The sequence below is a fragment of the Cervus elaphus genome, chromosome 14 (assembly GCF_910594005.1).
Source record: "Cervus elaphus chromosome 14, mCerEla1.1, whole genome shotgun sequence".
NCBI lineage: Eukaryota > Metazoa > Chordata > Mammalia > Artiodactyla > Cervidae > Cervus > Cervus elaphus.
Window position 1 is genome coordinate 58,333,107 of NC_057828.1, and position 22,225 is coordinate 58,355,331.

A 22,225-nucleotide genomic window follows, 5' to 3' on the forward strand; every position below is an offset into this window, starting at 1 on the left:
GAGATAATGAAAATAATCTGATTTTAGGCAAAAGAAAATGATCTCCAATGAGATATTGGTATGTTCTCACTGATGGACTTGGGGCTTCCTTTCAGGATATCACCCTTGTCTTGGTTTTCATGATGTAGACACATGTAGGGTTGATTCCAGCTTGTTATATGTCCTCTGGAACAAACTGAGTCATAGCGTTTTAATTAGACTGTGAGTTCTTGCTTAATGGAGGTCTTTAGTAATTTATTCCTGTTTACATGTAATTCCTTGCCTATAAATACTTTCATCCATGTGGATTCTAGATCATTTCATAAATTAATAACACTTTGCCATATGGAAGCTCCAAAAATAACCAGAGTGCCCAGTGAGTCTGATTATCAAAGACTATGCCCCATCTCATTCCCTAGCATTGTGAAAGGAGTGTCCTCAGAATATGGCAATGGGAAAGGGGAATATTTCGGAGGGAGTGGAGCTCTGGGAAGTCCGTTGAGTTAGAGAGGGTCCCTTGCCTAAGGTGGTCCCCTGGCCTGACTCTCTGCTTTCTTCCATCTCAAGAACAGTGAAATGCTGTCTCCATTATTACCATTGACTTTGTTCCAGCCTTAGTATTCAACTTTCATCCCAAACTTGACATTTTCTGGTTTCCACTCTTCTCCCCTTAAACCCGTGTTGTCAATTGCGATTTACTCAAGGCATCATCTCTCTCGGAAAGCAGAGGAGCACGACCCATTGGGCAATTCTTTGGCCTAAATTCATCTTCCCTCCCATCTCTCTTCCCGCCTCCGGCTAGCTGGCTGGACCGCCCTTGCCGACGGCCCCGCGGAGCCCCCCTCCCTACCTGCCGAGCAGTCAGGGCCCTGGTAGCCCTCTTCACAGAGGCACAACCCCTCCTGGCAGTGTCCTCGGCCGCTGCAGGCGTTCGGACACCGCCGCTGGCCGCAGTCCTCACCGACGTAGCCCTCCTGGCACAGGCAGGTACCGTTGGCACAGGTCCCCTTCCCCGAACAGTCCCCGGGGCACCTCAGCTCGCTGCAGTCCTCGCCCGTGTAGGCCTCTTCGCAGACGCACTCCCCGTCCACGCACAGCCCGCGGGAGCTGCAGTCGGTCGGGCACCGGAGCTCCGAGCAGTCGTCCCCGCTGTACTCGCTGTCACAGACGCACTGGCCGTCCACACACACGCCCCGACTGGAGCAGCCCAGAGGGCAGTAGGGCTCCGAGCAGTTCTTGCCAAACCAGCCTTGATCGCAGATGCAGCCACAGGACTCGAGGCTGAAATTGCCGTGGCCACTGCAGTGAGGGATATAGTCCAGTTGTCCTGGAATGGCCAAGGAGAAGGTCAAAGGGCAGCTGTGGAACCTCCTGGCAGTGGGGTATGGAAGGGGGCAGGCTGAGACCTCCACTGGCTCACTGACCAGATTTGTGTTGCTGAGAGGGAAGCTCAAGCTAGCTTGGCACGTCATCAGCTTCATGAATCTTTTCATCTAATGTGGGTTGTGGGTGTCTGGCATAGTGTTGAGGGTGAGGATGAGTGAGATTGGGTCCCTTGTCCTTTAGGAGCTCACCTGAAATGTGTCTTGGCTTGGGTTCCCTAGTGACTAATTGGGAGGTGCTCCCAGGAAAAAAACTGGTCATGGAGAAGAGGAGACAGGGAGGGAGGAGCCCAAGCCAGACATATTATCAAGCAAAGTCCCAGGGAGCGTGACTTGGGCTCAGTCCTGCAGGGGATCTTCTGGCCACAGGGCAAGCCACACCTCAACTGGGATGGAGGGCTGTCCCTGGAGGGTGTCAATTCTCATGCTCGTCCGTTCTCTACCTGGGGCAGATCAAGGAGGTTCTCAGAGCCTGGGGGCACCTGGCAACACACCCAGGTGCTGGTGCTGAAGATCGAAGGGGACGGAAGGAGACCGAGGGGATGGAGGCTGAGTAGCAGGCCTGTGAGGCAGGTCAAGGTCACATGTGCTGCAGATGCATCCTATTCCTCTCCTTCCCACCATCTAACTAACTGCTCATCCTTCACAGTTCAGCTCCAGGGTCACTTCACAGGCTTCCCAGAACTTGTCTCATTTGGTGATTGTTTGCTGTGATCTTTTTAGGATTCTATGTGTATCTCCTGCCCTAGCCCTTACCATGTAATAACTAGAGTGGTTAATTTATCTGTCCAGCAAGAATCAAACAAACTTATTAAATGAACACCATAGCAGTACCTGCTTGGCATCCTTCTCAGCGCTTGGCCTTGGGGATAGGAAGTCAAGCAAGCTATGTCCTTGTTTAATTTTGCCACCTCATGCACCCCCTCCCCCAATGACCCAAAAGGATACTATACTGACATTGGTTAACATAGATCTTCCTTATAGATCTTTTCACATCTTCCCAGGGAAACTGCTGGGAAGCTGGTTTAAAAAAAACAGCCCACTTACAGAAGCCACCAGCTTCCCAGGCATTGAAGACCCATGTCCATGGACACCTGTGTCTTCCCTATATTCCCCAACTCCACTGAAAAGGTGAACTCACTGAGGAAGGAGAGTCTGAACACCTGGACTTTGTCCTCTCAGTTTCAGATTATTTATAGTTTTGGTTATAAGGAGGAATAGGTGAGAAAACCCAAGAAATATTTCTCTTCTCAAAGACTACCCCTAGTCTAGGTGTTTCAGAATGAATGTGTTGGACATCTCTCTGAACATATGGGCCTTTTCTCCCTATTAAAATGCCATTCCTGACACCTCTTTCATCCTTGGGCAATGCTGGAGATATTAGACCCTAGAGAGGTAAAAGCTTGAACCCAAGATGGTAAGACACCGTCCTTTTCTCATTACAGACTGAATTGAATGGGTAGAAGGTACTGTTTTGGGTGAGAGAAGCTGGGCACAAAAGGGGACACACTTTCTGCTTACTGGGGATCTGCTGATAATTGCTACTGAATATGAAGTGCCTACTAGAGGCTGGGCTTTCATCTGAGTGGAGGTTTTTATATTTAATAACTCCTCATCACTCTAGTCTGTTGAGGCGGAAAGGAACACATGGGTTAAGCAACTTGCTTAAGTCACAGGCTAGTAAGTAGCAGAGCTAGGACACGTAGTCAGGAAGTCTGGCCCTGAAGATGAGCTGACTTCTCTCAGAGAGGTCAAAAGAGTCATTCATAAGTGTTAGTAGTTAGGATGTAGGTGAGGCTAGATATCCAAGTTCTGGATACTCAGCCTTTGGTTGGGAAGAGGCTTGGAATAAGCTCTTTGGGTGGGTATGGGTGCAGATGTATGCACAGCCACGTGTTTTGGTGGAGGGGGCAGGGGCTGAAACTTCCAGTTTGCTGGAGAAGATGGGGCCAGGTCCTCTGAGGTTTTAATGACTGTAATTTTCTCAGACGGGAGAAAGGCTGAGATGGAGTGAACAGAGCGCCTGCATTCTCTAGTCCCTCCGGTTAACATGGATAGATATCAATTCAACAGCCTGTGAAAACCAAAGATGAATGAAGACAGACATCAAATTCCCTGCTCGCCACAGCAGTTGCTGTGCTGAACCGATGTACCGTTCCCTGACTCATCCCCCCCAAATTAGGTTAATGTATTTCAGGCTGGCTAAGCGCTGTAGAGAGTCCCTATGCCGAATCCCCTGGGAAAGGACCACACTTAGATCTTAGATAGAGGTGTATTAACAGAGAGCTACAGACGAGGGCACTTTTTTTTCTCCCCTCTGTGTGAAGAGGTGCCAGATTTCTCAGGCACTGGTGTGATCACCCAGATTCCCGCTCCCTGTCTGCTCAGCACCCTCCCTCCCCTCCAGAGACTGGCTCTAAGCTCCAGAACTCTACCTGTGGCCGCACTCTCCGGGCAGCAGTTGCTGGTGCATTGGTCCCGCAGAACTGACACCTCCCTCTCCAGCATCTCAATTCGGCTCAGCAGCTCCTGTAGCACCTGGGCCGAGCTGGCACACGGGCAGGCCTTCTTGGGGAGGTTGATCCTGTGCGTGAAGGTGACCTGGCTCTCGTGGTCCGAGGTCTGGCCCGTGTACTCCGTCAGCACCTCGTCTTCGGGGCTCACCTCGTGCTCGGCCGAGGCCTCCAGCCCCGAGGAGCAGAGGCTGTCCAGGGGCACGTTGATGTTGTACACGTGGTTGAAGACCACCGGCTGTTCCTTGCTGGATGCGTTGTAGCTGGCAGCGCCTCCTTCCTCCTCCACTGCTGGTCTCTGGACCCTTTCCATGGTGACCTCCAGCTGACACTCTGAGGGCTTGAGCAAGGAGCCCAGAAGGATCAGGTTGACGCCAATGAGCACGTTCTTCAAGACCACTGTCTCCCCGTCTGCCCCCATCCTCTCAGTAGAGTTCCGGGTTCAAGACTAGCCTGCAGCAGAAAGCATGGGATATGCAAGAGAAACCAGGGGATGAACCAGAAGGCCTCTGAGACCTGCACCTGGGCATACTGCAGTGCACAGTCCTACAAAACTAAAGGATGGCAGTGAAGATTTTTAAGGGGATGTTTGGGAAGTGACTACCAGGGTCATGAAAGCACAGAGCTTTTTGTCCTCTAGAGAAATCCCTGAGAATGGACATTGCTTCTGCAGAAAGACATTTTGATTTTCCAAAGGTTTATCTAGAACACATGATTCTGGCCCCTCATTGGGCAGGTGTTTCCAACAAAGAGGACCTGCAAGGACTCGGGACAGGGGCTCTGTGGACAGGAGAACTCAGAGCTTCATTTCACTTCTGGGTGAGAATTAGGATGCTGGGTACTATGAAGCCTTAGGCATACCCTCAAATTTCCCCTGATGTGTATTAGGATGGGGCCCAGACAGCCACTTCAAAATAACTTATTAACTCCTCTAAGCTCATCTATTCAAATACAAGTTGGCTTCAGAATAACCAAGCAGGCAGATAATATAGTTCCAGGTAATTGTGGTTGTTAATAATCCTTGGGTACATTTGTGATTATCTGGAACTGTGTAAGCTGAACTTTCTTTTAATCTTCTCATTAGTACAGTCCCAGTGCTTTGTGACCGCAGGGTGCCTTTCTTCCGAGGTCCTGTTTGAATTGCTAAAATAATGAATTAGCTCCTCTGCTGGTTACCTAGTCACCAAGAACCAGGAAACATGATAAATTTACTACGATGCAAATCAGTTTTACAGAAATTATATTTCTTTTGTACTCCCTGTGTAACAGAGAAAAGAGGCTTACAGACTTTAGTTCTAAAGGTAATGTTAGAGTTAAGAAGATTAAGGACAAAGGAGCAGAGTGAAAATATATATATGAGTTTGGGAAGAAGGCAATGGATGACAGCTAACATCAACTGAAGGTGTACTGCGTACAGACTGTGCTGGGCACCTCACATGGGATCTTACTTGACCCTCAGAACAACCTTATGGTTGAATGTTATGATTGTCCCCATCTTGTAATGGAGTGAATTCTGCCTAGAAAGCTTAAGATTTGAATGCAGATCAGACTCCAAAACCTGTGTTCTTAATGGCTATGCTCCAGTGCTTTTCCTGAAAAGAACGTTCAGTTTTCTCTAGTCTCTGATGGAAATTGTGTTAGTTCTGGGAATATTGAGATTAGAAAGTTTTGCTAGGACTAGAGCCAGTGTTTCTTCCTCCACGAAGCATTCTGCTCTCACCTTTTTATTCCTGTTCCCTCAGGAGGCTAAGGAACATCCCGAGCACTGGCTAAGGTCATCCCTGACTCCTTATAAACCCTCTCTGAGAGCATTTGCCATATTAGACCATGAATTTCCTTTGCTTCTGCCCCTGCCAGCCCCACCTCCTATCTCCCCACACTGGACCCAAACTGCTAAGTCAATTTAGGTCAGATTACATCTTATCCACAGGCTTCCCAGGTGGCTCAGTGGATAAACAATCCATCTGCCAGTGCAGGAGACATAGGAGATGTGGTTTGATCCCTGGGTCAGGAAGATCCCCTGGAGAAGGAAATGGCAACCCACTCCAGTACTCTTGCCTGGAGAATCCCATGGACAGAGAAGCCTGGCAGGCTGCAGTCCATGGGGTCACATGACTGAATGAGCACACAACACACATTTTATCCACAGTATTTAATATGTGTGTAGGACAGCAAAAGTGCTTAATGTCATGGTTGTTGAATGAATAAGTGGGTGGATACATGGAAGGATGGATAAACAGGTGAATTAGTGAGTAAATGCCCGGTGAACAAAAGGCTGAATCATTCTCCAACTCATTTGATATCTTTGCATTATCCTCAAGTTATTCACTATTCTCTTCAATTTTGGTTCATCTGGACAATTTCTGAGGATTGCTTTAAGAGTAATCTGTATTAGTGACTATTATGAAAACCATTTCTAATATTACATTTTCTATGTTACATGTTAGACTAAAATCTTCATTTCCAATATGAAGAGGAAGCAGAGCAGAGTAGAGCTATTACGATTCCAGACTCTAGAGCCAGACTGCCTGGTTCTTCCTCTATCCAAGGACTCCCTTGAAATCACTGGAACATGTGAGAAATCCCCTGCATCATTTGACAGTGAAAAGTTCAACCTTACCATGACCTGGTTCAAAGAAGTGTGAGGTTCTTGGAATGATGGGAGATGTGGCTATCCCCTGGCTACATCAGATGAGGTGAGCTAACCTTAAGGATAGATGGAGTGACATGTCTGAACCAAACTGCCCTCATAACTCAAATCTCTTTTCAAGCCCTTCTTTCTGAGGCATTACTAAGCTTCTCATTTCCAGATGCTCTAGGCATTGCATCCTTGGAGTGGCATCTGCCCTTATATCATTGAAAGCTTCTGATAAAAGTCATTTACACTTAAGGCTAAGAGTCTTTGCTACCTCATTTGCTAAACTGGAGTTGGGCTGTCTGATCCATGTTGATATTGCTGAACAGCTTTTTTCCCTAAGAATTGTAAGATTGTCATGTAACATCCATAGCACTTAACATAGCTTTTTGCACAGAGCAGACACTCCATAAGTAAGTGAAAGAAATGAAAAGGAAGATCGGTGACAGGAAAATTAAAAGGGAAAAATGTTAGGTGCCACACCTAAGTCTAAAGCAACAACTACAAAATTACATGTGGAGAGAAAAGTAGAGCTTTCACTGTGAAAAACCCAAGACTTTTGTCAATAACCAAACTGACTGTGAATTAATCAACAGTGTGATTTTTTGTTACTTTCAAAACCTTATTTAGACTCAGGCTCTATTTATTTATTTATTTACTTGTGTATATATTTATTTACTTATTTATTGAAGTATAGTTGATATACAGAGTCAGGCCTCATTAATTGCAATACAGACTATGGGAGTTCCTTGATACCTACATGCGTAAAGAATTCGCTTGCAGTGCAGGAGACACAGGAGACATGAGAACTGGATTCTATTCCTGGGTCGGGAAGATCCTTTGGAGGAGGAAAATGGCAACCTACTCCGGTGTTCTTGCCTGAAAAATCCCAAGGACAGAGGAGCCCAGCAGGCTACAGTCCAGAGGGTTGCAAAGCGTCTGAAATGACTCAGTGACTAAGCACAGATAGACCAGGCTGTTGTTGTTTAGTCACTGAGTTGTGTCTGACTCTTTTGCCACTCTATGGACTGTAGCCCACCAGGCTTCTTTGCCCATGGGATTTTCCAGGTAAGAATACTGGAGTGGGTTGCCATTTCCTTCTCCAGGGGATCTTCCCAACCCAGGGATCGAACTTGCATCTCCTGCTTGACAGGTAGATTCTTTACCACTTAGCCTCCTGGGAAGCCCAGACTAGGCCGAGCAGGGGGCTATTTTGCTCTGTCCTGCATTCACTATTGATGACTTCTGGGCGGTGAGGATGCTGAAGGTACTCAAAATCCTGCCATAGGAGAGGGAGGAGTTTAGCATTCTTGTCCAGGGAAGTGATAGCTCTGGAGATATTGTTCTTTTATCATTCATTCCTTTGACAGATATTTATTGAGTACCTACTATTGCACTGGTTCTTTATTTGCAGAAGTTATATTTAAGTGTGTGTGTAGGGGGAAGGAGTGGCAGGGGGGGAGGACAAACAACACATCAATACCCACAATTACATTGTGTATCATATATAATATATGATATAGTGCATATTATATGATATTTTAATACATGATGATGTAACATTCATTTGTGTGTGCTGTGTCAGCAAGTGGTAACTGCAGTGGAGGAAAGGAAAAGAGAAGGGAACAGAGGAGGTACCAGGGCAGTAGAGTCACATGGACATCTTATGGAGCCTGGCCAGGGAAGACTGGTCCCAGGAGGTGACCGCTCAGCAGAGACCTGAAGGAAGTGAGTAATGAGCTTAGCAGACAGCTGAGGGAGAGCATTCCAGGCACGGGGAACCTCAAGGAGGAGGGCTCTGATGCAGGCGCTGGCCTGGTGAGTTTGAGTGACAGCGAAATGGGAGGCCAGTGAATGAGGGAGCGGCTGTGGGGGTGAGGTCAGAGAAGGAGTGGGGGCCAGATCGGAGAAGGCCTTGTGAACCATCGTAAGGGCCTGGGCTCTTACTGTGGGGATATATATGGTCATTGTTCTCAAATGCCTCCGCATACCAAGTGTTTCTGATGACCTAGTCCCTATGTTTGAGAAACAGTTGGCCTCACGAAAGAGATGGAAAGACAAGAAAATATAATGCCAAGGCACTGTGATCATTATCATGACCAACAAAGACATAAAATGCCCCTGAGAAGGCTGGAGGTGACACAGCAACTTTGCCTGGGGTGCAAGGGGAAGTTGAGCAGAGGGTGGTGGGTAACAGGCAGTGACAGTTGCCAAGTATTTCTGGCCTGCCTTTCCAGACACGTGGTAGGACTACACCTTCCAGGACTGTATTTTCCCGCCCCCTGTTGGTAAGGTGAGGCCATGTCACTAGTACTGGCCAATGGTTGTGAGAGAAACTCCTGGGGATCACTTCTTTGGCTGCTGCTGCTGCTAAGTTGCTGGCAGGGGGTCATGAATCACGGACTGGTGGCTTCCCAGGTGGCTCAGTGGTAAAGAATCCACCTGTCAGTGCAGGAGACGCAAGAGACTTGGGTTCAATCCCTGGGTCGTGAAGATCCCCTGGAGAAGGAAATGACAACCCACACCAGTATTCTTGCCTGGGAAATCACATGAACAGAGGAGGCTGGTTGGCTACAGTCCATGGGGTGATTGCAAAGAGTCGGACGTGGCTAAGTGACTGAGTACTACCCTCTAGAGCTTTCTTCTTTGCATTGATGGTGACTGGCAATGTTCAAGATGCGACTGCTTTCTCAGTCTGAATGACTATGATATAGGGTGTCCTGGCTGGGTACAGTGGATGTTCAGTGCACAAGAGAGAAATAAACCTTTGGTCTTTGAAGCACAGATGTTGGTATGACTTTTCCCTACAGCATAACTTGGTCTATCAGATGATAATATGGAACTGGAATTTAATAGTTGACCCTTTAGGTAGGGAAGACAGAAATTCATTATAGACAAAAGAAATTGCATTTGCTGAAACTGACATGTGCACAAATATGACTTATTTAAGGAATGCAAATATTTGAAGGGCTGTTAAATGCTTTAGCATTGGGCTTTTACAAAGCAAAAGGTCCAAGGGAGGTAATTTCCCCCAGATGGGAGAATCCACAAGGAAACAGATTTGGGCTCCATGTAAAGAACAATTTTTCTAATTCTTGGAGCTATTGGGTTGTCAGGAGAGGGAGTGAGTCCCTGGTCACTGGAGGTGTTCAAATACAAGCCCCAAGACTACTCAGTGAGAATGCTAAAGATGAGCTTTCAAGCATCACATGAGAGATTGGACTAAAATGAACATTAAAGACTTCTGTTTCCTGATGTTTTATGAATTCATGGTCTTATGTATCCTTTGAGAAGTCTACCCATGATAATACTGTATTCGTTTCCTAGGGCTGTCATAACAAATCACCACAAACTTGGTAGCCTGAAGCCACAGAGCTTTGTTCTCTCACAGTTCTGGAGACTGGAAGGCCAAAATGAAGATGTCATCAGGGTTAGTCCCTTCCGAGGCTCCAAGGGAAAGTCTATTTCATACTTCTCTCCTAGCTTCTGGTGATGGCGGGCCTTGCTTGGCATTCCTCAGCTAGCAGATACATCACTCCAGTCTCTGCCTCCATCCTCACTTTGCTCTCTGCCTGCATCTCTGTGATGTCATGGGGCCATCTTCTTTTAAGGACATCAGTCATCTTGGATTAAGGGCTCATCACTCCAGTATAACCTCATCTTAACTAATTACATCCCCAATGACCCTATTTCCAACTAAGGTCACATTCTGAGGTGCCAGGGTCAGAACTGCAACATTATCTTATTTGTGGGACACATTTCAACCCATAATACAAACCAATAATGAACTGAGCATTTACCAGGCACCAGATTAATCATTTTCCTTATATTATGTCGTTCATTCCTTATAACAACCCTATATGCTAAGAGGAGTGACATTTAGGAGTTATTTAGCAACAGGTATGGCTCAGGCTTCCCAGGTGGTGCTAGTGGTAAAGAATCCCCCTGCCAATTCAGGAGATGCAAAAGATGAGGGTTTGATCCCTGGGTCGGGAAGATCCCCTGGAGTAGAAAATAACAACATACTCCAATATTCTTGCCTGGAAAATTCCATGGGCAGAGGAGCCTGGCAGGCCACAACACATGGGGTTGCAGAGAGTCAGACACAACTGAGCCCAGAGCCCATGGCTCAGGCCACAACCAATCCAAAGGGGGCATGTATCATCAGACCCGCTGTAAACGGGTTGCAGAGCAGGGCTCTGTGGTGATTTCAGCATAGTGGTAAGTCCTCTTTCAAGTTCCATTATTGGAGACGAGGAAAATGAGCTTCAGGAAAGGCCAAAGAATGTGACCAAGATTTCACAGCTAATGAGCACAAGAGCCAAGGCTGAACCCAGATCTTGCTGACCACGGTTTGTACTCTTAGCTGCTGTTTTTTCAGGCAGCTTTAATTAGCGGCCACATAGCACTCTCATGAAAAGACTGAGAGCTCTTACAGATCAGCACTCTCTTCTCCCAGGATCAGATTTAGGACTTTCTGACAGCGATGACTTTTCGCTTAATGTTTTCTCCACCCAGTCCAGGCTACTACCCCCAGAAATTGCTTTAGCTTCTCCCCCTGGAGGGAAAGCTTGTCTGCTGGCTCTCTATTTAAAAGCGCCCAGCCTCCATAGTGTCTCAGAGAATCAAGAGCAGTGCTAGCTAAGCCAGTAAACCTTGATCCTAGAGGGGTCGGGAGACATTTTTTACACTTACCCTTTCCCAGGACAGTTCCCACCAGCCGGCATTTACAGAAACCCAGGGCTTGCCCTGGCCCCCTCCGGCTTTACTCACTTCTCTGAGCTCTCTCTGGCTTGTCCCCAGCCGGCTCAGTCACAAACTATTGTTAACTATCCTGAGGACCTCTCTGCTTCTCTTGTGTCTCTATTTGCATTTGACTGAGAATGCTTTCTGAGGGCAGGCAGAGAGAGGGGGTGGGATGGATGGCATGGGACACTTTGCTTTTTCTTATTTCATCTGAAGCCTGCTGGAGGCGGGAGGGGAATGAAATTTATGCTTATGTAATTCCTACTTAATAAATGTGCCCTTAGTTTTGCTAAACTCATTTCACTTAATAATTATTTCTAAGTGGCTTTTCTTTCTTGTGTTCCTGAAAGCTTCCCTCTCTGGCTTCCTTCTCTACCTCCATCTCCGTCTCCTCTGGAGCACAAGGAATGTTGACTGTTCTGCACGTGGTCTCTTTCCATGGCACTCCTCAGCGATGCTGCTGGGTAGATTTTTGCAACTAACTTCCTATGAGGGAGGCCTGGTCTAATCCCGTGGCGTATCCAAGAATGTCACCATCCATGTGTTGGTCTCATTTAGAGGGGTCCAGCCTGCTCTGACACCCGTGGTCTGGCTTTGGTGTGAGGTGGTGACTGTACCTCTAAGCTAGATGCCAAATCTCTGTCACCACAAGCAACTGAGGAGACTGGAGGGGACCAGCAGAGCCCCTCCACGGGCTCCCTCACTGTCTTCCTATATCTCAGGTGAGTCATCCCACTGCAGCTGGAAGACTCCAGGATAGAAGCAAAACCAGTCAGTCAGAGGATGAAGTGGTGGGAGTCAGGGGGAGGGGAAGAGGGGGAAAGCAGAGAAGATGGGGAAGACGAAAGAGCAGAGCGCCAGACTGGAGAGAGGAGCAGAGAGAGTTCTACAGGTAGCGGGAGAAAACATCAGCCTGAGGAACAAGATAATACATTTGGGGTTCGAAGATGCACTGACTCTTGTGAACAAGACAGGTAGCTAACGACTCTCCAAATGAGAGTGCAAGCGAGTATTGCAGCTATTCAATAGCTCCATACCCAAGAAATCTGTGTGATGCCATTGATTTATTTCCTCCACTCCAGCCTCCTTATCAGTATAATTATCATGGAGCACCAGAGGTGTTTCTGGGTCATGTGTAAGAGGCGACATGGTCCTGGATGGTCCTCCAGGCCCAGGGGATACCATGTTACTGGGGTGTGCCCTCCTCTCTGGGTGGCATGTGGGGAGAGCTTGGGTCACCGGGGCTTGGCCAACTCTTGCCCTAGCTAAAGTTTTTCTTAAGTAGCTTTTCTTTCCTTTGGCCTCCTCCAGTGCCTTTCCCAGCTTTATTTCTTCATGTTGAAGAACTTTGCTACTGTTATAGAAGAATATTTCGGGAACCATCACCTTTACCTAGGCTCAGAGGAGGAGAAAACTGGTCTCAAGAAGGTGGGATGTGGGGTGGGAGGAAGGAGGAGAAGGTGATGACGAGGGAGAGAAAAAGCCACAAGTCACTCACGTGGAAGCTATGCCTTTGAGTTTTTTCATTTTTATTTCCTCCTAGAATCACAGAGGGAGTGAAAGAGGCAAACTCAGGTTGAGGAACCTGGGAAAAAATAGGAGTGTGTAGGTTGTTGGGCAGGTAAGGAGAAGTGGTCTCCTGGGGGTGGGCGGCCAGTGCTCTGTTTAGATTTTCTGGCTTCCACTAACCTTAGTCCCCATGCTGTCCCTGGGAGTGATTTATAAACCAGAACCATAGCTGTGAAAAAATGACAGTCTTTTTTGTGCGCTTTTTTTTTTTTTTTTTAGTTAGTTGGAATTAGTTTAAAAATAGTTCCCTGCCTGCCTTTGGGATGCTCTGTCACTTGGAGAAAGAGGGTAATTACGAAAGACGAGGGTGTAATGTGATTACCGCCGGCCCCATTGTGTCAGTGGGGGAGGCATCAGGGCTGCTGGGAGGACCGGCCCGCTCCTCTACATCAGTACCGGGCCTTTATTGGGCTTGTCAGCTTTCTGAAAAGAACCTGAGGGCAGAAAACTCCCCACAGACAGGACTCTATGGCTGGCCCAGAGCTGTCAGGAAGGACACGGAGTGGTGTAGGAGGAGATGCAAGGCCAGGCTTGGGTGTCGCCTCCCACCAGGACTGGCCACCTCACGCCCGCTCCTGAACCCCATTCCCTGATGGTCCCCCTCGAGGGGTCTGCAGGACGGGTCTTTGGTTCAGAATGTGATAGAGCCACATGCATTTTTTGGCACAAGTGTTCAGTCCGGCATATTTGTGTGTGTGTGTGTGTGTATGTGTGTGTGTGTGTGTGTGTGTGTGCGCGTGTGTGTTCCTGGGGGATAGAGAAACTGCACTGCTGGATCGAGAAATCTGGCTTCTGGTCTTGTCCTCAGCTCTGTCTTGTACCATCTGTGATCATTCCAAGTGACCTGGCCTCTCAGAGCGGTTCCTTCTTCATCTGGAAAGTGGGGTCCTGAATATCCAGCAAGGGAGTGACAAAGTCCACCTACCGGAAGTGAATGTGAGGCCATCTTGGTTTGAATCTCTGCTTTACAATACAAGGGGCAAGGCTGGGCAAGTTTTACCGCTGGGGGAGCACCTATTTCCTTTTGGGAGCAGCTAAGGCTGATGGTATGCCTTCCAGGTTTCCCCATGATTTTTGGTAAATAGAGATCCCATTTAGGTGAAAATTTATTCAATTTTTATAGATGCCAGAGAATTCTAAGCATCTGTAGAACATTCAACTACATACATATATATGTAAAACCATGTACATACATAGTTATACACACACACACACACACACACACACACACACACACATATATGGAGAAGGGCAAGGCAACCCACTCCAGTATTCTTGCCTGGAAAATCCCACAGAGAGAGGAGCCTAATGGGCTATAGTTCATAGGGTCACAAGGAATCAGACATGTCTGAGGTGACTTAGCATGCATGCACATATGTATATATATACATGTGTACGTATATATATATAGATGTATGGCTTCCCAGGTGGCTCAGTGGTAAAGAATCCACCTGCCTATGCAGGAGATGTAGGGGTCGAGGGTTTGATCCCTGGGTCAGGAAGATCCCCTGGAGAAGGAAATGGTAACACGCTCCAGTATTCTTACCTGGAAAATCAATCCCATGGACAGAAGAGCTTGGTGGGCTACAGTCCATGGGGTCGCAAAGAGTCAGACACAAGTGAGCATGTGTGTGTATATGTGTGTGTGTGTGTGTGTATGTATGTATGTATGTGTAGTCATATGTAAAATATAGTACCCCATTTAATCCTCAAAATAAGCAATAGGATTATTCTAGTTTTATAGACCAGCTCAAAGTATGGGAGTGATTTGCCCAGTTACACACAGTGAATTAGAGCTAGTGAATTAGAGTTAAATGCTAAGTCACATTTCCAGACTCTCAGTTCAGTCATAGATACCACAGCCTCCCTCTGCCAGCCACCTTTGTCCTTTGGAAATAGGTAGGATATAAATAATGAATCCCCAATTAATCTCCACCATTTTGGTTTGGAAATTCTTCTAAGAGCCTGACCTTTTGCTATCATTAATATCTATTTTTCATCTGTGTTTCTCGAGCTGGGAGAACAGCATGTCACCATTTGCTGATCAATTATTCTTCTTGAACAGTCATCATCCTGCTTTTCATCTTTCTCTTCTTTCCATTTAATAAAAGTGCAAAGCGAAGTTTCATCTAAGAAAGATGACCACTCAGACTGTAGCCCAAACCGATGCTTTTTTTTTCTTTCCCAAGATACCCCTTAAAACAGATGAAGAAATTGGTTTAGAATATAAAAAGTAGTCTCTGGCCACATGGGGTTTATAATCTAGTTGAGAAGACTAGGCTCATACATGTGAAACTGAAGGTCAAGTCAAGGTTGTCCATTGGTACTATTGGTCACTTAAAGTTTAACACATGCTCCTCACAGTGTGGGAGAGGTGACCAGAAAAAGACTTTCTGGAGAGGTAGTGTCCCAGGCTGCATAGAAGGGTGGTGTGGGAAAGGTGGGTAAGAGTTGTGGGGGGTGAGTGGGGAAGGGGCAAAGGGCACAGCACACGCAGAGTTGATTGAAGTTTCAAGGCTAAATGCAAGGAAGTTCTGCCTCTGTAGGGGCTATCTTCAGTCTGCATGAAGGTTTAAAATCAATTAAAACTATATTTTGAAAATGTATGACAATAATCCCTCCATGTTCTGTGTGTGCCTGAGGATAGGGGAGCGCACATGTCCCAATTCTCAGTAGTGCTTCCAAGGCTGGATATTCAGGTGGTCAATTCAGGGCCAGGCTAATTTATGAATGTGGGCTCAGAACATCTTTTTTTTCCCCTATTAAACTTTTTATTTTGTATTAGGGTATAGCCAATTAACAATGTTGTAACAGTTTCACAGGTGAACAGTGAGGGGATTCAGCCACACATATACATGTATCCTTTCTCCCCTGAACTCCCCTCCCATCCAGGCTGCCATATAACATTGAGCAGAGTTCCACATGCTATACTGTGGATCCTTGTTGGTTATCCATTTTAAATATAGCAGTGTGGCACATCCATCCCAAACTCCCTCACTACCCCTTCTTCCCAACCTTCCTCCCCGGCAACCGTAAGTTCGTCTTCTAAGTTTGTGAGTCTCTTTGTCTCTTTTGTAAGTTCATTTGTATCATTTCTTTTTAGATTCCACATGTAAGGGATGTCATGAAATATTTTTCTTCTCTGTCTGACTTAACTTCTTTCAATATGACACTCTCTAGGTCCAACCATGTTGCTGCAAATGGTATTATTTCTTTCATTTTAATGGCTGAGTAATATTCCACTGTGTATATGTACCACATCTTCTTTATCCATTCCTCTGTTGATGGACATTTAGGTTGCTTCCATACCTTGGCTATTGTAAACAGAGCTGCAATAAACATTGGGGTGCCTGTTTCCTTTCAGATCATGTTTTTCTCTGGATATATGCCCAGGAGTGGAATTGCTGGATCACATGGTAACTCTATTTTTAGTTTTTTAAGGAACCTCCATACAGTTCTCCATAGTAGCTATACCAATTTACATTCCCACCAACAGTGTTGGATGGTTCCCTTCTCTTCACACCTTCTCCAGCATTTATTGTTTGTGCATTTTTTGACACTAGCCATTCTGGCTGATGTGAGGTGATATCTCACTGTAGTTCTGATTTGCATTTCTTCAATAATTAGTCATGTCAAACATCTCTGTATGTGCCTCTTGGCCATTTGTATGTCTTCTTTGGAGAAATGTCTGTTTAGGTCTTCTGCCCATTTGTTGATTGGATTGTTTGTTTAGACGCTGTTAAGTGTCAAGAATGCTGGGAGAAATATCAATAACCTCAGATACACAGATGATACCACCCTTATGGCAGAAAGCGAAGAAAAACTAAAGAGTCTCTTAATGAAAATGAAAGAGGAGAGTGAAAAAGTTGGCTTAAAACTCAACATTCAGAAAACTAAGATCATGGCATCCAGTCCCATCACTTCATGGCAAATAGATGGGGAAACAGAGGAAACAGGGACAGACTTTATTTTTTTGGGCTCCAAAATCACTGCAAATGGTGACTTCAGCCATGAAATTAAAAGATGTTTGCTCCTTGGAAGAAAAGCTATGACCAACCTAGACAGAATATTCAAAAGCAGAGACATTACTTTGCCAACAAAGGTCCATCTAGTCAAAGCTATGATTTTTCCAATAGTCATGTATGGATGTGAGAGTTGGACTATAAAGAAAGCTGAGCGCCAACGAATCAATGTTTTTGAACTGTGGTGTTGGAGAAGACTCTTGAGAGTCCCTTGGACTGCAAGGAGATCCAACCAGTAAATCCTAAAGGAAATCAGCCCTGAATATTCATTGGAAGGACTGATGTTGAAGCAATACTTTGGCTACCTGATGTGAAGAACTGACTCATTGGAAAAAACCCTGATGCTGGGAAAGATTGAAGGCGGAGGAGAAGGGGACAACAGAAGATGAGATGGTTGGATGGCATCACCGACTAGATGGACATGAGTTTGAGCAAGCTCTGAGAGTTGGTGATGGATAGGGACCCTGGTGTGCTGCAGTCTATAGGGTTGCAAAGAGTTGGACATGACTGAGCGGCTGAATTGAAGTATCATGAGCTGTTTGTAAGAATTATAATTATAAATGTAAGAGTTGTTTGTTTGATTGCTTGGACATTGAAACCACTTAGAAACAAGCAGATCTTAGGAGTAGTTACCTGGAGAAGTTATACTCAGTCACATCCAAAAGACCAGATAATTCATCTCCTTGAAAAATACCTAATGACAGATTCAAATATCAAATCATGCTGTTTCCAAGTATATGACATAACTACACTGGAACTGATCCTTCTACCAGGAACTGAATATTGCTTAAATATATATATCCAATAATTTATCAGCACAGATGACACGTGTGCTGAAGGTGGCAGCTTATGAAAGTTTAGCTCTGGAGATCTGAAGGAGTTACTTACTTTTAGTGTGTAAATTACGTATTTTCGACCATGAAAGAGCACCGTTATGACCCAAAGACGACACACAGGTGAATTCTCTCTTCTAGTGCATGAAATAACATTTTCTAACTGAAATTCGAGGAAACTCTGAGGGTACTAGTATATGGAGCACAACCTGCTTAATTAAATTCAGTCTCACACTGATTGCATGCCAGGAACTGGGCTAGGTTTCATCCAAGATGTCAGGGGTGAGTTAGAGAAACTTCAGGTAATTCCCTCTGTAACTAGGAGGAAGGTATTTATATAACAAGAATAAATAGCGAACCATGATAAGCACCATATCTGAGATATGAAGAAGTACTTCTGGGAGCCCAGCAGAAGGAACCATTTCAACTGCAAGACTCTAGAGAAATCTCAATGGAAAAGGCATCCTTTTAGCTGGGTCTTGAAGAATTAGAAAGATTTTGAAAGCATAAGCCAGGGGGAAGGGCAGAAGAAGAGGGCACAGTTCCTAAGGTGGTGGTATAGGGGGTGTTTGTGTATGTTCAGAGTTGAGGGGACTATGAAGATGTCACAGAGCCTGGATTGACATCTTAAGATATTTCCTCTGTATTCTGTGGGCTGGTTGAGCCTCAGTTTTTTTTAAGCAGTGCATGACATGATTAAAGAAATCCTTTCACCTCTTCAGTTGCAATTGGCTCCAGAGATGAATTCTAATCTGAAAAACTCAAAAAAGATTTTTTTTTTGGCTTGTCGTTTATCTTATTTTGCAGCTATTTAGTTGGTAAGGCCCGGATTAGCCTTGCTCATTACTTTAGAGAGTGGTTTTTCAGGGTACATAATTTCTTAAATTCCTTTTCTTTCATTCTCTGTCTTGACAAAATGCATTTTGCTCTCCATTAAGTTAGACTGCATCATCTTTGTTCATTATGGTTAAAAAGGGGCTCCAGTGGAATTCACACGTTGTTTTATTAACTGCTAAATCCAGGATATGTATTGCAAGATATTGGACTTTTAAAATGTTTTCAATTTGAATAAAGATAAGAATTGAGCATTTAGCTCCAAGCAGCTGCCTTTCTGACAAATTAAGAATGCAGACGGCATGGAATTGGCTCTGAGTGTAGTCAGGCTTTGGTAAGCAAAGCACAGTTTTGTAGGCTCCCAAAGTCCATGTATGGACTTCTGCGGTGGTGCAGTGGTAAAGAATCCACTTACCAATGCAGGAGACACAGATTCGATCCCTGGGTCTGGAAGATCCCCTGCAGGAGGAAACGGCAACCTACTCCAGTATTCTTGCCAGGGAAATCCCGTGGACGGAGGAGCCTGGCAGGCTACCATCCATAGGGTCACATCCATAGAGTCAGACAGGCCTTATCGACTAAACAACAGCAACAAAGTCCATATATGATCCACTTAAGGTACAGAGAAAGCTCATAAGAAGATGCAGAATGTCCCTGGTGGGCTGGGGTTGATGCCAGAAATAACTTGTGCATGGTGTCCTTTTCTCTTTAATGGGAATTCTCCTTCCCCAGAGCAATTCCCCTTTCACCCCAGCCTCTGTGCATATGCCTGGGCCTGCCTTCCTCTCCTGCACACGTAATCCTGGTGTTCTCTTGTTTGCCCCTCCAGACCATCTCTCCGCTGTTCTCTTCCTGGTACTGATCTTTCTTCCCTTTCAGCTAAAGGGGCTCCCCAATAGGGCCTGACTTCCTCCCTGGGAGGGTGTGACTGCATGCATCCTAAGTCACTTCAGTTGTGTCTGATTCTTTGTGACCCTATGGATCTGTAGCCTGCCAGGCTCTTCTGTCCATGGCATTCTCCAGGCAAGAATACTACAGTGGATTGCTATTTCGGGAGGTCACCCGCTGACCATGTCCCTCAACTGAAGGGCAATGTTTCTCTCAAAGTGACCTTCTCTGTGGGACTGACTCTCTTTCCAGGTTCTGGTAACCTCTTTGCCAAGTTCACTCACCTCTTTGGGGACTTAAGGAGGCTAACAGTTCAGCTTCTACTAATCCCAGATGGTCTGGGTATAGTGTCCTCACTGAGTGACCTGTGGTTATCTAGTGCTCATCTCTCCAGGTCCCCACAGAGTCCTGCCTTCCTGGGAAGGGCTGTTTACCCCAGGCATTTCCTCCTGGCTCCAAACCTACTTAAAACTTACCTGTCCTCTGCGCCTCATTCCCTCAGTAGTCAAATGCCAAAGTAATACAAGATACAGTGTTGGCAATAAATTAATACCTTCTAGAAACCTATTTGGAAACACGTAGGCCTTAAACCATAAATAACAGTGACATTTTCATTTTAACAACAGCCTTCAACTAACCTAACAGTGGACATGGTTCAGTGTGGTTTCATACTGTAGCAGAGAATAAGATTCATTGCCTGTAAAAGGTTTCAACATTTTTTTCTCACGCTGATCTTTCTACCTTTCCTCTGTTGAAAAGCACTAAAATGAGTCAGAACACCCGGCATCTGTGACGCCCATTACAGTTTTCAGGATGCTTTCATAAGCATCAAACGATGCTTTTGGTTGATGTTACAGAGGAGAAAACTAAGGCTTATTCCTATGAATAACATGCCATAAGGCTGATATTAAGAAATGACGTTTTCTGAAGAAAACTTGACAAATTTACCTCTGACAACTTTACAATGTAAAAAAAAATTTGACTCCCATCTTCTTGGGCTTGTTTTCCTGATAGGGAAACTGGAAAAGTACAGTGATATTGCATGCGTGTGTGCTCAGTCACTCAGTTATGTTCAACCCTTTGTGACACCGTGGCCTGTCAGGCTCCTCTGTGCATGGGGATTTTCCAGGCAAGAACACTGGAGTGGGTTGCCATGCCCTCCTCCAAGGGATCTTTCTGACCCAGGGATAGGACCCATGTCTCCTGCATCTCCTGCTTTAGCAGGCTGATTAATAATAATAATAAAGTCATGGGTTTATTTATTCCTCAGAGAGAATATATTCTCTGAGTTAAAAAATAGTTCCAGCCTTATACTTTTTCAACTCTTTGGCCATTTATAGGTGCTTTAATGAGTAGTTGCCTTCAGTAGGGGTCTTGGGGTGGGAGGTGGGCCGCCATTGATTTTTGGCTGCATGGCTGGGGCTGGGGGAGGGTCTGGCAACCAAGGGTAAGAAGTGAGTGAGTGGAGAAGCCCACACTGGTTGGGGCAGAGGGAACCTGTTTCTCTCTGGATTTACTCAACAACTCTCCTACTTGAAGGCTGGAGGACTATACCATCAGAGGCTCTCAGATTCCCTAGTGACAACTCAAAAGTGGATCCATTCTCTGGAATTTGTGATGGGAAAAACCTATCCCTTTGATCCTACTTTGCATTATCACACAGGCTTCCTGCAGGGAAGTCATTGTGAAAGAGAGCCCCCTGCTGAGCCAAACACCAGCCTGATTCACCCAATGGGAAGCCCAACATCGGCGCAGTTTCCTAAGCCAGCTCTGAGGATTTTCTATGCTTTATTCCTGTGTGTGAAGATAATTATGAAGAAGGCATTGGCATGCCTTTCTACCATTCTGTAATATTATATCTTCATTAGTCTAGACTCATAAATGTGTATAGAATGATCCAAACTTTTGATCAACACGATGAGTCCACAGTGTTTAAATCATTGATAGGTATTTATTGCCTTTCTGGGCTTTTCCAAACTTTTGATCAATACGATGGGTCCACAGTATTTAAATCAATGATGGATATTTATTGTCTTTCTGGACTTTTCTTTGAAGACCGAGGATGTAGGACTGGCGGCTGGGTTTGTCCAAACCAGCTGCTTTTGGTTAGGAAGGGAAAATCCTCACTACCTTCACCTTCACATATAAATGCACAACATCAACCTAGGATGTGTGCCTTCAGCTGCACTGTGATACATGGGCATGACTGTTATGAAAAGAAAGGGAGGGCTTTCTTTGACTGCCACTTACGTATTTCAGACATATGCCAGGTATTCATCCCAGGGCATTACATATTAGCTCCCTTAACCTTCACAACAACCATACAAACTACCATGATTGTCCCCATTTTGCAGATGAGGAAACTGAGTCAGAGAGAGTTTAAGTGACTTGTCAAAAATCATAAGGCATTTAAACAAGGGCACCAAGATTCAAATTTTGTTGTTGTTGTTGTTGAGGGATATATCCAGTGGGTCTGGAAGCCTTTGTATGAGAGGAAATTTGTGACAATTAATCTCCCTCTCTGAGTTCAAGCAGAACTTTTTATTATACTTATTACAATAGTTACCTGCAAAGTTGTTCCCCTCCCTCCTGCCGCTCCCTGCCCCCAGCCAACAGAGGGTCCTTGGAGGGCAGTTCTATAAACTAGTTCTCTTTGGTCCCAGCATATAACGTGATTCCTGGAGTCTAGTAGATTCTCTCTCTCTCTCTAAATACCTATATACACAAACATGTGATGTGGTTCCAGCCATCCTTACCCACTCAGGTGTCTGCATGTCCCCACAATCTGGTTTTTCCTGCTGCCAAAGTTTCTAAAATGTTCCTC

General features: G+C 45.5%; 1 protein-coding gene across 1 annotated transcript in view; it reads right to left on the minus strand.

Annotated features, from left to right (window-relative positions):
• Positions 1 to 22,225, minus strand: part of TNR (tenascin R) — a 463,187-nt gene that overhangs the window by 86,581 nt on the left and 354,381 nt on the right. Inside the window, exons 3-4 of the mRNA XM_043924334.1 lie at positions 3,797 to 4,327; positions 830 to 1,306 (exon numbers count right to left, since the gene is read on the minus strand). Of these exons, the coding sequence (XP_043780269.1) occupies positions 830 to 1,306; positions 3,797 to 4,295 (976 nt within the window). The 5' untranslated portion in view covers positions 4,296 to 4,327. The remainder of the gene's footprint in view (positions 1 to 829; positions 1,307 to 3,796; positions 4,328 to 22,225) is intronic.